The 17,415-nt window shown below is 40.7% G+C and overlaps 1 protein-coding gene across 1 annotated transcript in view; it reads left to right on the forward strand.

The window, feature by feature from the left end:
- The window catches only part of SEPTIN9 (septin 9), a 337,055-nt gene that overhangs the window by 48,132 nt on the left and 271,508 nt on the right, over positions 1 to 17,415 (forward strand). Inside the window, exon 2 of the mRNA XM_042448795.1 lies at positions 11,140 to 11,196. Coding sequence (XP_042304729.1) covers positions 11,140 to 11,196 — 57 coding nt within the window. The remainder of the gene's footprint in view (positions 1 to 11,139; positions 11,197 to 17,415) is intronic.

The raw sequence follows: 17,415 nt of genomic DNA on the forward strand, positions 1-17,415 counted from the left end.
CACCAAGCCTCAATATGTTAATGTTGAGAAAAATTAGGAAAAATTTTTACACTCCTAACCTAGCAGACAATATCAAGAAAAGAAACAAAAACAGAGGAACACCAAATAAAAGTCACAGAAGAAATTGAGGACATGCCTCAAAGTGTTCAAGTCATGGGTGTTTTATTGTTTGTTTGTTTTAAAAAGGTCCAGCATATTTTGCCCTTTACATATCCTCAAGTCTTCTTCATGGAGTATTTTGAATCTAACTACAGGAACTTGTGGAGCAGGAACTCTCAGCATGTTTTCTGTTTGTCCAGAAAATTGAGATTATATAGTGACCAAAACACATTAGGCTTTTAAAACACTCATCAACTGAGCACTTTGAAATATGTCTCTGGTTTCTTTTTCAGTACCAACAGCCACTCCTACTGAAACACAGAAAATATCAGAAAATATCAGTTGAAGTGGGGTTTGGTGATGACACGCACTTCTACATTAATCATGAATTAAAGGCACCAATCGCTCTATAGTGACAACGGCAATTATGTCATATTTACACCATAGAATATCCTCACACACCTACCCAACCATATACAGATACACATAATGTGCAGGTGGGTTGCTATGAAGATAGTATATTACCTCGTCTACTGGAAATTATTCTTAGCTCAGTGCCAATTGTGCTCACACTCCTCATTAATTCCCAAGAGGAGACATTTGACTTTCCCTCTTTAGTTGGTCCAAATGGCAAAGTAGATATGATGCCAATTCTGTGAATGCAATTAACCAATTAACACACACATTTTCTTTAAGTCAATAGGTGACACAGGGAAGTCTGAGTAATCTCTGGATCATGGAGGAAACAGGGAAAGGAAACCCATCTCTTTTTTTCAATGCCACAGTCCTGACAAAAATGATTTTCCAGAGGATTGGTTTGTTTTTCAAGTGAATCCTTCATTGGCATAATCAGTATTTAAAAATAGGTTGGAGCCACCATTCTTATCATAGTTTGCCAGTTTGGACATTATGGTAAAATGAGATAAGTGGATGCTTGGCTGCACACATGATGTTTAGCTAAGATAGTGATACACTGGGGCAGAAGTTATTGATGATACCTTTATCTGTTTTGATCAATAACTTCCCTCAAGTATTACAGTGCGCCCTTTTTTTATGCAGGAGATCTGTTCCGGACACCCCCCCCACACACACACACATTAAAAAATGCGTATGCTCGAGCCCCATTGAAAATAATGGGGCCCATGCATGGCGTGGTGGTGCAGCGGTGCACATGTACCACAGGTACACGCCCCATTATTCTTAATGGGACGCACCACCCCTTGCACCCCACGGGCTCCCTAGCCGCTTTCAGCGTATGCTGAAAGCCGCATATGGTGCGTCCACATATGATGCGAGTGCACTGTACTTATTTATTTAATATTTAAAAACACAGTCAGGGAAAACAAATGTATTAGGAGATGGATTCCTCGACAGGACTTCCATTTCCAGAGCAACAGGATCCAGCAGGTGTGGGGAGAGGGTGATCTCCCTTTCTGCACTCCACACACATCCCAAAAAAACTGTTGTGGGGACTGGGTGGGAAGAAATGGCAGTAAGCAGCTTTCATTTTACTGGGGTCAGTAAACCAGCCCTAGGCTTAACCAAGTGCTGAACATTTTGGTAGGAGAGGTTTCAGTACCTTGGATAGCTCCCTTTAAGTTAAGGTTCCCCAGAGTATTTAGGCTGCATCTGCACTGCAGAATTAATGCAGTTTGATTCCACCTTAACTGCCATGGCTCAGTGCTGTGTAATTCTAATGCTTATAGTTTTGTGAGATTTAGCCTTCTCTGCCAGAGAGCTCTGGTGCCACAACAAACTACAATTGCCAGGATTCCATAGGATGGAGCCCTGACAGTTAAAGCAGTGTTGAACTGCATTACTTCTGGAGTGTGGCAGCAGCCTTAGGGTAATTCAGTTTTAATGTCATCACTGTTGTAGGTGAGATGGCTCTTTATGTATTACTTATGTATAAAGTCAACATGGGTTTCAGAGAAACAAGTCATGCCAGACAAATATAATCTGTTCCTTTGACAAAATTACCAGCTTGGTAGATGAAGGGAATGCTGTGGATATAGTATATCTTGATTTCAGTAAGGCCTTTGACAAGGTTTCCCATGACATTCTTGCAAACAAGCTTATAAAAGGTGGGCTAAACAAGATAACTGTTACATGGATTTGTAACTGGTTGACTGGCCGAACCCAAAGGGTGCTCAACAATGGCACCTTTTCATCCTGGAGAGAAGTGACCAGTGGGGTCCCACAGGGCTCTGTCCTGGGTCCAGTGTTAATCAACATCTTTATCAATGACCTGGATGACAGAATTGGGAGCATACTTATCAAATTTGCAGATGACACCAAATTAGGAGGAATAGCTAATCCTCCAGAGGACAGGATCAAAATTCAAAATGACCTGAATAAACTAGAAAGCTGGGCCAAAGCTAACAAAATGAAATTCAACACGGAGAAATGTAAGGTACTGCACTTAGGGCAGAAAAATAAAATGCACAGATATAGGATGGGGGACACCTGGCTGAATGAGACTACATGTGAAAGGGATCTGGGAGTCCAAGTAGATCACAAGTTGAGCATGAGTGAACAGTGCGATGCGGCACCTAAAAAGGCCAATGCAATTTTAGGCTGCATCAATAAAAGTATAGTGTCTAGATCAAGAGAAGTAATAGTGCCACTGTATTCTGCTTTGGTCAGGCCTCACCTGGAATATTGTGTCGAGTTCTGGGCACCACAATTTAAAAAGGATGTGGAGAAACTGGAGCGTGTCCAAAGAAGGGTGACTAAAATGGTGAAAGGTCTGGAAACCATGTCCTATGAGGAATGACTCAGGGAGCTGGGGATGTTTAGCTTGGAGAAGAGAAGGTTAAGAGGTGATATGATAGCCCTGTTTAGGTATTTGAAAGGATGTCATATTGAGGAGGGAGCAAGCTTGTTTTCTGCTGCTCCAGAGAACAGGACCTGGAACAATGGATGCAAGCTCCAGGAAAAGAGATTCCACCTCAACAATAGGAGGAACTTCCTGACAGTAAGGGCTGTTCGACAGTGGAACACACTCCCTCGGAGTGTAGTGGAGTCTCCTTCCTTGGAGGTCTTTAAGCAGAGGCTAGATGGCCATCTGTTGGGGATGCTTTGATTTGGATTTCCTGCATGGCAGGGGGTTGGACTTGATGGCCCGTGCAATCTCTTCCAAGTCTATGATTCTATGATTCTATGATACTTTGATTTGCATGTTCCTGCGCTAATACTGAAATAGGTTCCAGTGGTATCCTTTATTTCCTTGATGTGAGTGATGAACAGTTAGTGAGGGATAGGTCTAAGCAAGGCAAAAGTGGGAACTGTCATAAATAAATTGTCCCCTGGGAAAATCCAACATTTGCTTTCTGGAGGCTGAGCATTGAAAGGGTCACAGAGCAGTTGAGACATAACTTCTCATGATATTTTAGTACATAGAAGTAGCATCATTCTGGTGATGAATGCTACAGCAGCATTAGCTGATGTTTTGAGAGACACAGGGAAATCTGGGTCTTTCAGGAAAAAAGCAGAGAGTAAAACATGTCTGAAAGAGAAGTAGTGAAATAGTGGGGAAAGTCCACAGCTGGAAAACACAAGCATCTGTTGAACTTGTAAAAGAAGAAATGTGGAGCAAAGGCCTTTTCCGAAGTCTTTTGCTTCTTTTAAGGAACACATTGCTGTTTTGTGTTAGAAAGCACTCCAAGATGTCAGAATGAAGGAGGTTTTCAGCTGGTGAAATAAAATAAGCTTAATATAGAAGTCAGTTCTCCCAACACAAAACTGAGTAAAATGAGATGCAGGACAGCAGAGGGAGTCTGAGGACTGTGAAGGCTTCCAGGGAAATATAAGACATTCGGATTAAAATTTAGTTTTATTCCCTCAAAATTGATCTTGCTATCCAGGCTGGCTGTCCCTTGGTTTGATTCCATCATTTTTGTAATTTGTTCTAGCAATTCCTTAATGTTCAGATTTTTTTTTTAAAAAATCAGGTTAAATGTATCTCCATATGTGAGTGAATATTCCCCCCCTATGTTTCTCATCTAGGCAAGCAGAAGAGGCTCCGATTGCTCTTCTGGGATAAGAGAGGTCCAGCTTGGAGTATAGTTCTTCTGGTAAAGTTTTTCCTCACCAAAGTGTTTATGGGACCTTCTGAGGTTGTTGCCATTTAACTCACATGTACCCTGTCAGAATCTTTTGTCACCATTCTTGATCAAGGAGGATTGCAGTAAATTGTGTGTCCAGGATTAAAACAGCAGGCTTTGGAAGTCAAACGGGAGGTGTGTGTGTCACTGAATCACTCCCCAGAATGCTTTGGTCTAGAAGCTGCATGTACTCAGCAGAAACTAATGCCACAAGAGAATTGGACCTTACTTCAAGGCATTCTCTTACTCAGTCAGATTCAGCTTATTCAGAAGACCAGGGTTGTTTTTAATCAGAAAAGAAATCTAGCTATGACTAATTTTACTGTCTAGGCTGCCTACCATCGTGTGTAACTTAAACCTGTTTGGCTTCTCAATTTTTGCAATTGTTATAGCTTTTTCTTAATATTAAGAATTCCTTTCTTCTTCTTTTTTAAAAAAAGAGCAGTGCATTAATCTCAACCTTCAATGTACATGGAAATCACAGTGACCAAGTTGAGCACCCATGATTTCATAAAGAGAACCTAGAACTTTACTAGACGGAGCCATATTTTTGATATGCCATCATAACACAGCAGATAGATTACTGAAAAAACAGGAGAGTCCTACCATCACATTTCTATTGGGTGACCTTGGGCATGTTGACATCTTACAACAGAGGCCAAACAGGTTTAAGTTACCCAAGGTGGTAGGCAGCCCAGACAGTAAGATTAATCATAGCTAGATTTTCTTTCTGATTAAACACAAGGTTGGTCTTCTGAGTAAGCTGAATCTGATCGACTAAGATAATGCCTTGAAATAAGGTCCAATTCTCTAGTCTGTAGGATGTATTTTGTTCTAAAAGGCGATACTATAGAAAATAAAGGAAAAAATAAAGGGGAAGTATAAGTGCAATATAAGATCTTGTAAAAAAAGATGAGAATAAAGAAGAAATATAAAAAGAATTTAAATAAATTCATTATTTGGAGATTGGAAGTGAAGGGATGTGTTTGTGTCATGTTTGTGTCATGTTTGTTTAATTATTCAGAGAGTGTAAGATGTTTATGTATGTATGGAAAGTGTGGGTGGTATATGCATTCGAAGTAGATTAAGTAAGAAACATTGTGTTGGGTGATATGTGGACGGGAATACTATAATGCAAATGGTTGAAAGCTTTTTACAGTGCAAAAGTAGTGCTGTCCTATCTGGAAAGAGTAGAGAAAAGTAAAGTTCAGAAGAAATGTATATGAAAGAATCCTATTACTATAAATATCTGTACAGTGGTACCCCGGGATACGAATTGATCGCGTTACGAAATTTCCGGGATACGAAAAAGTTAGATTGGAAAAAACTGTTCCGGGATACGATGTTTTTTTCGGGTTACGAAATTTATTTCGGCGCGAAATTCAAACGCAAAGCGCGGCTAGCGGCTTTCCAGCGGCTTTTCGGGTTGCGAAATGTATCGGGTTACGAACGGAGCCGTGGAACGAATTAATTTCGTAACCCGAGGTAGCACTGTAATCTATATAAGTTTCATTCTACCCTAGGATTTCTGAAAGAGCTTATTGTCCAATGCCCTGTTAATGTAACTTGAAGGTTGCAGTTCTAAGCACACTAATAGGCCAGTGAGTGATGAGAAAGGTGTTCTTTCTTACCTGGGTGCACAAGGGTGCCCTGACACAACCCCACACATTGCCAATGGCAAGAAGAAGGAAGGTGATCGTGGGATCCTCTAGTTGCACTTATGCGGTGGGGCAGTGAAAATGTATGGGGAGCTACAGGGTTGTTCTGGTTGCTTTTGAGTTGGGAATTACAAGGTATCTGTTTATGCAGTGTCATCTAAAAAACATACACCAGAATTTGCATTCATCACCAATAGGATTCTGGCCTATATGAGCCCTTAAAATGAGTGTATGGGGAAAAATGGGATAGCAAGTGTTCAGGGCTCTGTTTCTGCTCCACTGAAATCAGTGGGGAATCTTCTGTTGAACTCAAAATAAGCAGGATTCCACCTTAGTTTTTTCATCTTTTCCGCTGCAGCTGTACTGAAAAAGCAAGTCAGAGGGCTGCAAGCTGGGCAGTCAGTCAGGCCAGTGTCAGTATTTGCTGATCTAAACCAAGTAGACAGAGCAGCAAGTGGTGAGACCGCTTTCTCTCCTCCCTGTGAAGTGAGCTGCAAATGCACCATGTTTCTGCCAGGGAGGATATCAGAGGCTGAAGGCAACCCAAATTGTCCCCAACACACATGGCTTGTGTTTTCAATGCAGCTGTGCTTGGCTTTGATTTGGCAAGTATCTTCCTTACTCAGCGGCTGGGAAACTGTACATTTTTAGTGAGTGTTTCTGATTACTGCTAGGGAGCAGCTGTGTGACTTTGCCTATTCCTTGTGTTGGTTTAGTTTTAGTGCTAATGAAAGGGAAATGCTTGTTTGAACTTTTGCAGGCGAAAGAAAAGGGCAGCCAAATGACAAAACAGTTGAATTCTCATTCACAGTATTTTTTTTTTCTCATGTTACATTCTTTGCACTTTTCTGCAGAGCTTGGGAAAGTTACCTTTTGGACTCCAACACCCAGAAGCCACCAGCAAATGTGGCCACTGACCATTGCTGTTTAGGGCGTTCTAAGAGTTTTCATTCAAAAAGTACCTTTCCCCAGCTCTGGTTTTCAGCCAATTCTATACCAGTTTCCCACTGAAAATTTCTCCACCCAATGTGTATTTGCTTGAAAGCCTGGCACAGTAAACAAAATGGGCGTGGGAATCAATAGTCACAAGGAAGCAATTTTCTTCAGAAAGCCAGTTTTCATCCTCACTCCAAATAGTCTCCTTCCCACAGAGCTGCTTCTCCTTCAAAATTAATATGGCCAGCTAAAGCTTGAACTCTGAATTATGTAACATGCAATTTGACCCTCAGGCATTCAATGTGTCAGTGCTGAAAGGTAGAGCTTTCTGCAGTTTCACTGCTTTTAGATTATTATTGTTAGGGAAAAGATGCAAATAAGGTTGGGACTCTCAAACATGATGTTCTTGTGGAAAAGAAAAGTTATTATTATTATTATTATTAACCTTTATTTATAAAGCGCTGTAAATTTACACAGCGCTGTACATGCAATCTGGGTTTGGAAACGGTGTGCTAAATCCCATTTTAGTCCTAATTAGAGTAGACCCACTGAAGCCATTAGACTTAGTGTTGACTTATCATTCAACAGTTGATTGAATGAGTCCACTTTTGTTGGGGCTCTATAGTTTTGGGTTACCCAGAAATCTTCCTCTTGTTGTTATTGTTGTTGCTGTGTGCCTTTAAGCTGTTTCTGACTTAAATGGTAACCCTAAGGCGAATCTATCATGAGGTGGGTTGGGTTTTTATTTTTGCAAGATGTGTTCAGAGGACGTTTGCTATTGCCTTCCCCTAAGGTTGAGAAAGTGTGACATGCCCAAGGTTACCCAACAGGTTTAACAGCCAAAAAGGATTTGAACCCTGATCTCCAAAACTGTAGTCATGACACTGGGCTGTGATAGTTCTCTAGAAACTTCAGCCTACCACCACCATTGTGAATGGGAAATATGACCAGATTTCCAGAGGAGATGTGTTATTAAGAAGTTCTAAGAGTTGTCTCCATCTGATTTTAAAGGCTTTTCTCTTGCACCATCCTACCACCATTCAGTAAGGTCACCTGGCCCTTTATGTAGCATTTTCAGATGGTTTTAGATGCTTCCATATTGTGTGCCTCCAGCAGTCAACTGCATGCATTTAAACCTGGATCCAACCCAGATTTGAGGGAGCAGCTCCACTAAACCTTGAAGGACTTGAAGGACAAGGTAGCCTCTGACATCATCCAACTCATGGGGTAGAGCCTGGAGTGCAACACAGACCTTGGGTCTAGTCAAATTCCCTACCCCTGTATGCTTTCAAGTTGCCTGTTATGGTAAAACCATGCATTTCATAGGATTTTGATAAGCAAGGAATACCCAGAAGTAGTTTGCCATTGCCTCCCTCCACAATGTAGACCTCAGCACTTGGTAATTCTCCATCAAAGTACTAACCCTGCTCCAGTCCAAAAATACCATTAGTTACAATCCCAAGGTTTCCCCCTGCCCTGAATGACCAATGGGAAGTTGTATAATTTGACTGAAGTTCATAATCACAATTATTCATGACTGATTCATATTTATGTTCCCTACATATACAATACAGCAGGATCATCAAACTTCTACAGATGTTTTGGACTTCAGCTCTCAGCATTTCTGACTGTTGATCAAGTTGGCTGGGACCTCTGGGAGCTTAGGTCCAGAACACTTGAAGGACTAAAGTTTGGGAATCCCTGCCACAGAGTATGAAAGGCGGGTTACAAACCGCCATAAAGTACGCGCTCCGCGCGTACTAGGGTTAGGAAGGGCCGTATTAGGGTTAGGAAGGTTCTTACCTTCCTGACGGCCCTTCCTCCCAGTACGCGCGGAGCGCGTACTTTTTCGCGGCGCCCATCCACATGGGCGCCGCCATTTTGACGTACTGGACGCTGTGCGTCCAGACGTGTCGCGGCGGAAGTGACGTCGCGAGGGCGCACTCCACCCCTCGCGGCGCCACTTCCACGTTCCAAAAAGGAGCGGCATTTCGCCGCTCCTTTTTTGCTGCGCAGGGAAGCCTCGCGGTCTGGCAGCTGGGGCTTCCCTACGCAGCGAATGGCGGCGGCGGGAAAACGGCCCCTTGAGGGCCGTTTGTAACCCGCCAATGTCTCTCAGTCTGGACTTAGTGGGCTGCTGTTGCTACAAGTGACAGGGATCTGTTCTCCTGTTGATTAGGACACAGCAGACTGACGTTTCCAGATACCTCCCATGATCTCTGGTATGAAGAAGAATTAAGACAGGGATTCTGCTTTCTGACTATTGCAGTGGAGATCACTGGAAAGAGAGGAGTGGAAACGTAAATATAGTGTGTCCTGATCAGCAGGAAGGCAGACCCCTTGTTGTTTGCAGCAGTGCCTGGAAAATCAGGATTGGAGTGCTCAAATCTGGGAGAATCTACTAAGAAGTTGATCTAGAACTGCAGCCCTTGCTTTTTACCTGAAAGTGAAATGCTACCACATTTGTTTGTGTTTTCTAGAGTGGTGTAAAGTTGTAATGCAAAAACAGGATACAGATAAAGACAGTATTTCAGAAGATGTAATTTTCAGAGTCCGTTTTTTTTTCTTGGCATGGCTTCTGTGCTTTAATAGATGTAAAATGGGCACAAAGATTCATGATGTGGTATTTCTTCATCCTGAAAAAGGCTTCTGGTTCAATATATGTCTATTTTGCAGTTGTTGGGGACAAGACAACCTTCACAGCCTTGTCTGCAACCTTGACTTGCCTACCAGTTTTGTGTGTTAGATTTCATTTCTTGCTTGAATGGACTAAGGCAAATTGAAGTCAGAGGCGGGCTTCCATAAGTGCCTAGAGCTACTGAAGGCCAGACTCAGAGTCTTGATTAGAATATTAAATGATTAGAATCAAACAGAAATATCCAGTGAAGTGGAGTCAGTTATCAGTGTTGTTGAACAGTGGAAAATGGTAGGGAGGTTGCCAAACCATATGTCATAAAGTCTGAAGGAATATTGCTCAGCCACAAATCAGCTAGCCATCCCTAGGACTATAATTTTGTATAGAAGTGATATATAGGCATATTCTGGAATGTTCTTGGGTTGTGCTATTTCAACAGAGGAGCATTTTCAGATTGTATTCTTACCCTAACCCTTACCATGCCATGTTATTTAAGTTGTGTGTGTGTGTGTGTGTGTGTGTGTATGCTTTTCCAAAGCTGATGGGCTTTTCCAGCTTCAAAGAAGCATGCATGCTAAGGACATACAAAATGGCTGCCTCCCTGTTGATTACTGGCAGATATTCTGATTTCTTGGGAGAGAGGCAGTTAAGAGCTTTCACAGAATCATGGTGGGGGGGCTGTGTATGCCTCCTGATGTAGTTGGACAGCTCTTGTTATCCCCCACCACTGGCTATACTAACTAGAGCAGATGGGAGTTGCAGTTTGATAATCTCGTCCTACTCTATGCATTAGATGCTCCGTACAACTCTGGGATATGGGGGCCTAAAATGGTGCTGAAGCTCATAATCTCAGTTCTTTAGCATTGTTACTAGTGGACCTCAGTTTGGGGTTGGAGACCTTGAAGAGATATTTCTGTGTTAGAATAGATTGTACTTTATCTTCAGTTTTAAGAAAACCAAACTGGAGAAGCAAAATACTTTCAGTTCAACTTTAATCTCCATGGGAACAGGCCAGTAGTTTAGCCACACATTATAGTTTTCTTAATTTACCATTTTAGTACTAATAATACTTTTTAGAGGAAGTGGAGGAAGCCACATGGCACACATGGCGCCATGCAAGCTTTTACAGCATGAGTCACTTTTTCCAAATAGAACCGCCAGTAGCAATTGCCATTAACTTTGGCTAATTTGAATGGTGTTTGCTCCCTCTTTCACATTTCTCTCTGTCATGATTATGAACAACTTTTAGCCATGATGAAGAAGGATCTTTTTCAAAGTTCAGGGACAATTGACCAGTGATGGTTGATGGTGGCAAACCTGAAATCATGAGCCATCCCAGGAATAATTTCCACGTGGCACTGATAATCCAAGGGATACTTGCGTTTATGGCTATCTGCCCAAGATAAAAGAAGGTTGTGGTGTATAATCATGAAAATTTTCTTCTGACTCAGAATGCTGAGAATCTATGCTTCAGTATTTAAAGTTTACTCCCTTGCTGCCATTCAGGATTCTGCCAGTGAGATTACAAACAAGATCTTTCATGAATTATATTAAATAGATTTCATAACATGTAAGCTTGGAAAGTACCTCAAGCTCATCTGATATTATACCTTTTGACAAAACAAGATCTTCCATACTTATTACTTGTCATCTCCTGATCCCTGCATATGTTTAACCACTAACACTGATTTCCTTTTTGCCTTAGGAATTTCAAGGACCTCCAGTGGGAGACTCCGAAGGCTTGGTGACCCAACAAGTCCAAGTAAGCTTCAGACTGAGACTTTCTTTGTTTACCTTCATTAAATGTAAAGTCTACAATGACAAATGCTTCAAAAGGAGCTTGGATTTTTTATATAGTCCCAACAATCTCTAGACAGTTAAACCATGGTGGCTTCTTTCATATCTAATTGTTTAACAGATATGAAAGAGAAAATAGGCAGTAAATATTCCACACAGGTAAAAGGAGCTTTATTGCATTACAAATTAAGCTGTGATGCAGCGAGACAGAAATGAGTTTCTCCTTACCGCTTCATATGCTCTCAAAGTACTTCTGTTCTCCTTCCACAGTGAAATGGTAATAAAAATATGCCTTTTGTCAAACTGATTTTTCTAACATGACAAAAGGCATGCTTTTACAACCATCTCCCTTGGAAAGAGAATAGAAGTGCTTCGAAGGCATGAGGAAAGGTAAGCAGAAAGCCACTTTTCTCTCACTGTGTCTTGGCTTACTGACATCATAACTAGGAAAGATTCTAGAGCAGCTCAATAAACAGAGAGTCTACGTGAGTTTCCCAAAAACAAGTCATGGCAGACTAATCTGATCTCTCTCTCTCTCTCTCATTCTCTCTCTCTCTCGGATAAAATTACCAGTTTGGTAGATAAAGGGAATGCTGTAGACATAGCATATTATGATTTCAGTAAGGCCTTTGACAAGGTCCCTCATGATATTCTTGCATTCTTGCAAGAAAAATGAGGGCTAGACAATACAACTGTTAAGTGGATTTGAAATTGGTTGACTGGCCGAACCCAAAGGGTGCTCAACAACTGCTCCTCTTCATCTTGGGGAGAAGTGACCAGTGGTGTGCCACAGGTTTCTGTCCTGGGCCCAGTACTATTAAACATCTTCATCAATGACTTGGTCAAAAGAATAGGGAGCATGCTTATCAGATTTGCAGATGACACCAAATTAGGAGGAGTAGCTAATATCCCAGAGGAAAGGATCAAAATTCAATATGACCTTAATAGATTAGAAAGCTGGGCTAAAACTAAGAAAAAGAACTTCAGGGAGAAATATAAGGCACTGCACTTGGGGGGGGGGGGGAGTTGAAATGCATACATATAGGATGGGAGAGAACAACAGACACATGAAACAGTTCTTGGAGTCCTAGTAGACCACACCCTGAAAATGAGTCAATAGTGTGATGTGGCAGCCAAAAAGGCCAATATGATTCTAGGCTGCATCAATAGACGTATAGTGTCTAGATCAAGGGAAATAATAGGGCCAATCTATTTTGCTTTGGTCAGGCCTTAATTGGAATATTGTGTCCAGTTCTGGGCAGCACAATTCAAAAAGGATTTTGAGAAGCTGGAGCATATCCAGAGGAGGGCAACCAAAATGGTGAAGGGTCTGGAGACCATGCCATATGGGAAGAGACTTAGGGAGCTAGGTATATTTAGCCTGGGGAAGAGGTGGTTAAGAGATGATACAATAGCCCTGTATAAGAATATGACACCCCTTCAAACAATATAAGGATGGAGGAAGCTTGTTTACTGCTGCTTCAGAGAATAGTGTCTGGAACAATGGATGCAAGCTACAGGAAAAGAGATTCCACCTCAACATTAGGGGAACTTCCTGACAGTAAGGGCTGTTCAACAGTGGAACACACTCCCTTGGAGTGTAGTAGAGTCTCCTTCTTTGGAGGTTTTTAAACAGAGTCTGGGTGGCCATCTGTCAGGGATGCTTTGATTGTGATTTTCTGCATGGCAGGGGGTTGGACTGGATGGCCCTTGTGGTCTCTTCCAATTCTATGATTCTATGATTCTATTTTATGATTCTATGATTCTACTTTTGTACTGTGCATCATGTGTGTTGGGGTTGAGGAGTCACATGGATATTTGAACTGGGACAGAAAGTTAAATGAGACCTACATATTCTGGCTGAAATCCAACATGTCTTCAGTGTAGCATAAATATCTGTATCTGGAGGTATGCTACACCAGCACTATGCAATCCCCATGTAGAATAGCAACATTGTTCAATACATTTCAATGACTGGGTGCTGTTGTGAAAAACACATTGTGTAACCTCAGTATGAAATATGGAACCCAAATGTCCACTGGTCAATTGCAGAGCACAATGCACAATGCATGATGTTGCTGTGACTACCGTTATCAGTAGAATATATACGTTGCCCTGAGGCAAATAATTCATCCCACATGTGTAGTGCAAATTATATATGTCTGTGCCACTATTAAGATGCTGGCCTCTTTTTACAATTATGTATACTTCACTTGGATGTTTATGTATGATGTATTATGAAAGCTCTTGACGTGACAGTAATGCTCCTTGATACTACTGAAGCTACTGTATTTCTCGTTCAAATGGAAAACAATTGGGAAGGAGTTTTCTCTGGGGAAAAGGTATTCTCCAAACTCATTATTATCAAATAGTCATATCATCATCAGTTAGAATCTTCCAGGCTTGTTGGAGGTGTGTTTGTTCAGAAGTATTTTATATTCCCCAATGTTATAAAACTACCTTCAACTATGTACATTCCTGGGTTTCCTTGTGATTTCAGTTAACAAAACAAAACAAAACAAAAAACCCCACAAAAAAACCCTGTCTACAAACCTCCAAGGCAATTTCTCTCTCTCAGGTTCAGGTTCTATCAACTTGTCAACTGAGTATCAAGACACAACCTAAAAATTTCGAAGTGATGTTATATGGTCTCTAGGCAAGGATGGGCTTCATGTGGCCCTCTAGATGTTATTGGATTGTTGCTTCCTTCAGTTCAACCTTAATCTCCTTGGAAACTCCCTTCACCTTAATTTCACTGACAGTTTCCTACACCATTGGTAATGTGGAGAATTGCAGTTCAACAGTATCTGGAGGGAACATGTTGCTTATTCTTGCAGTAGATCTGTTGAGTTAAAAATGGTGTTTGCTTTTCACTACTCCTGTACCTAGTGAGAGGAAGGAAGGATCTGTACTGTCCTGAATGCTTCCTGAAATCTTAGAGGTCCAGAAGGGAGTCTGAAAATCCAGAGGGCGGGGGGCTGCATATGTTTTGTTCCTCATCTCATCTATCCACCCTTCAACCTACCCACCCACTCCACCTTCTTTGCCATCAGGAATACTGTGGGCATAATCCCCAGAAGGCCTCTGGGCAGTAGTTTCCAGAGTCTCTTTCCACCCTATAGGATGTCAGAGTGGGAGAAGAGCTCCTTCCTAACATCCCTTCCTTCATGGACAGCCATGAATCCCTTTTCTGCTTGGCTTAAAGCCAACACCCTGGTGTAGAAGTGCTTTCCTGGCTAACCAGCTGGCCCACAGTCACCAACTGCCAGCATCTGCCTGTCACTTATATCTGCTGCTGGCAAACAGCTGGGGGTACTTTATATTTTTTCACTGAGTCACAAATTTATTCTCTGTAGCCCCGACTTTTCCATTTTAGCTGTTTGTGACCCATTCCTAGCACTACTGTGGACCAGGATGATAGGAACACCACAGCTTATATCTAGTTTTATAGAGAAAACATGTTTTATTTTTAAGAATAAGGTTGTAGACCTCATTGTTCTAAAGAGGTTATTGAAAATACATGCAGTATCTTGTAAAGACTCAAAGGACAGAACAAATCTGAATGCAAGAGACACTTATAGGGCTTCTGAATTTGTGTAGGTCAGTCTCAGTTTCTCCAAAGATAAGATACAACAGTATTCATCACCTTTGCTCAGTTACAGCACAAAAATTTCTTGATACTGTGTAGGGTACAAAAGAAAGAGAAAGAAAGAAAGAAAGAAAGAAAGAAAGAAAGAAAGAAAGAAAGTGACATGAGGACATATCCTAAGGAGGAATCCACAGTCTGTCTAACATTAAAGAAGCAATGCATATGTCACCCCATAATAAAATTGGTGTATGCAATAAAACAGTATTATCCCCCCACCCTTGTCAATCTAGATGGATTGCATCACAGTTACTAAAGTTGCCCAAATCTTCCTAGCTATGGAGCTGCTTGCATTAAGGAGCCAGGTGCTGAACACATGGGAACCTCATCAAAATTACATGGATAGATAACTTGATAGCATGACATTCACAACCACAACATCTGTTTTTCATGCACTGAGCTATATGTACAATTTCTTTAGCACTTCAGGCTGGTTAAACCTCACACAGGCAAGCCTTCACACCTGGTATCCACTATCCAGTAAGTCTCCAGAGCAAACCTTTGCCTGATGCAAATGTCCTTGTGGCTTCAAGTCTGTGTGTGGTTATCCTGTTGGTACTATGAATCCAATGGTGTCTTTCATTCTCTTATGGCTTGTACAGTAAGTTAGCTGTACTTCTAAGAAAGAATGGAAATCAACTCTATAAGATGCTATAATGTCACAAAGGAGAAATGGCAGAGTACTAGGCTAGGGTTGGGAGGACCCATGTTCAAATCTCTTTTCATCCTGGAAGCTCACTAGATAGCATAACATACCTCAAAGGTTCATTAAAGGGGACTGTTCACTCAGGGGCCAATGTGGAATGGTGGCTTGAGTGTTGGACTGAAGCTGCATCTCCACTGCAGAATTAAAGCAGTTTGACACCACTTTAACTGCCACAGCTCAATGCCGGGAAACCTGGGATTTGTAGTTTTGTGAGATATTTAGCCTTCTCTGTCAGAGAGCTCTGGTGTCACAGCAAACTACAAATCCCAGGATTCAATAAGATGACACCATGACAGGTAAATTGTTGTCAGACTGCATTAATTCTGAAGTGTGATGGCAGCCTAAGATTCTGGAGACCAGGGTTGATATCTCCACTTGGCTATGAAAGCCACTTGGGCAAAAAAAAAAAAAAAAGGATAAGTGTTGATGTAAAAGAAAATATATATAAGTCCATGCACAGATGGTACCTTACCCCAGTTAGATTAGCAAAAATGTTTAAGAAAAATAAAGACATATGCTGGAAATGCAATAAAGAAATAGGTAGTTACCTACATATGTGGTGGAACTGTCTGAAAGCAAAACAATTTTGGAAAAAGATACATATAGAAATGAAAAAAAATTTTGGACTGAAGGGAAGACCGACTGTTAAATTTTATCTCCTTAACATATTTGATGCCAAAGAATATGGTAAAAAGATATATGAAAAAGTATTATTGTACGCTTTGGCCATGGCAAGAACCATATTTGCAAAGAATTGGAAGAAAGAAGAATGTCCGGGAATTGAAGAATGGGGATGGAAGATGTTAGGCTTGTTTGAGATGGATAAATTGACATATTTGGTTAATAATAAAAGTCTGGAAGAATTCCATGATGAATGGGAAATTTGAAGGACCTATCTGAGTAATGTGAAAGAGGATAAAATGTTTATTATTATAGAAACGTAATTAAAGGAACTAATATTAGTCAAAGCAAAAAAGCAGCTTTATCGATTTTTATTGATTTTTAGGATAATGAATATATTGATAGTGATTAGAAAATGAAGATTAAGTTATAACAAGTAGGATTAGAAATATTATATGTTGGATAAGATGATGGTAACAGGGAAAAGTAGAAGTCGTTAATGCAATTGGATGTTTGAACAATATAATAAGAGATTTTGCAGGATTCAATAGAAGAAATAGGTTTAGGTAGAGTTCAGTTAAATTACAAAGATAAGAAAGAATGACTGAGATAAGTCAGTGACCTAGGAAGAATTTAGGAATACAAAAAATTGGAAAAAAATGTATATGTTGTATTGGAGTGTAATCTATTTTATCTGAACATGATTGTATTATTTTTAAAATGTTTAATAAAATTTATTTAAAAAAAAAAGAAAGCCACTTGGGCAAGTCACACACTCTCAATACACCTTATGATCGGTTCACCTTAAGGTCACCATAAGTAAAAATTATTTGAAGGCACACAACAACAACAACATTCATTCACTCATCCACCCCTTCACCCTATAGCTGAAGTTCTCAGGTGATTTATATAAATCCAAAATACAACACAATAAAGTCAATCAAATCAAGTTAAGTGTGATTTAAAAAGAGCTGGAAGCAGCTGCAAAGACAATTGGGAAAACAATGCTGAGATAAAAACAGCCCTAAGACAACTTACGAGGGTCATTCAGTAAATACTTAGTCTACAAAAGAAAAACGAAAATTTTGGAAAAGTGGCAATTTATTTTTCAACATAGTCTCCTTTTAGCTCGATACACTTGGCCGAGCGATGCTCCAACTTTTTCAACCCATCCGAAAAATACATTTTCCCGAGCTCTGCAAAATAGGCCT

The sequence above is a fragment of the Sceloporus undulatus genome, chromosome 2 (assembly GCF_019175285.1).
Source record: "Sceloporus undulatus isolate JIND9_A2432 ecotype Alabama chromosome 2, SceUnd_v1.1, whole genome shotgun sequence".
Classification (NCBI taxonomy): Eukaryota; Metazoa; Chordata; class Lepidosauria; order Squamata; family Phrynosomatidae; genus Sceloporus; species Sceloporus undulatus.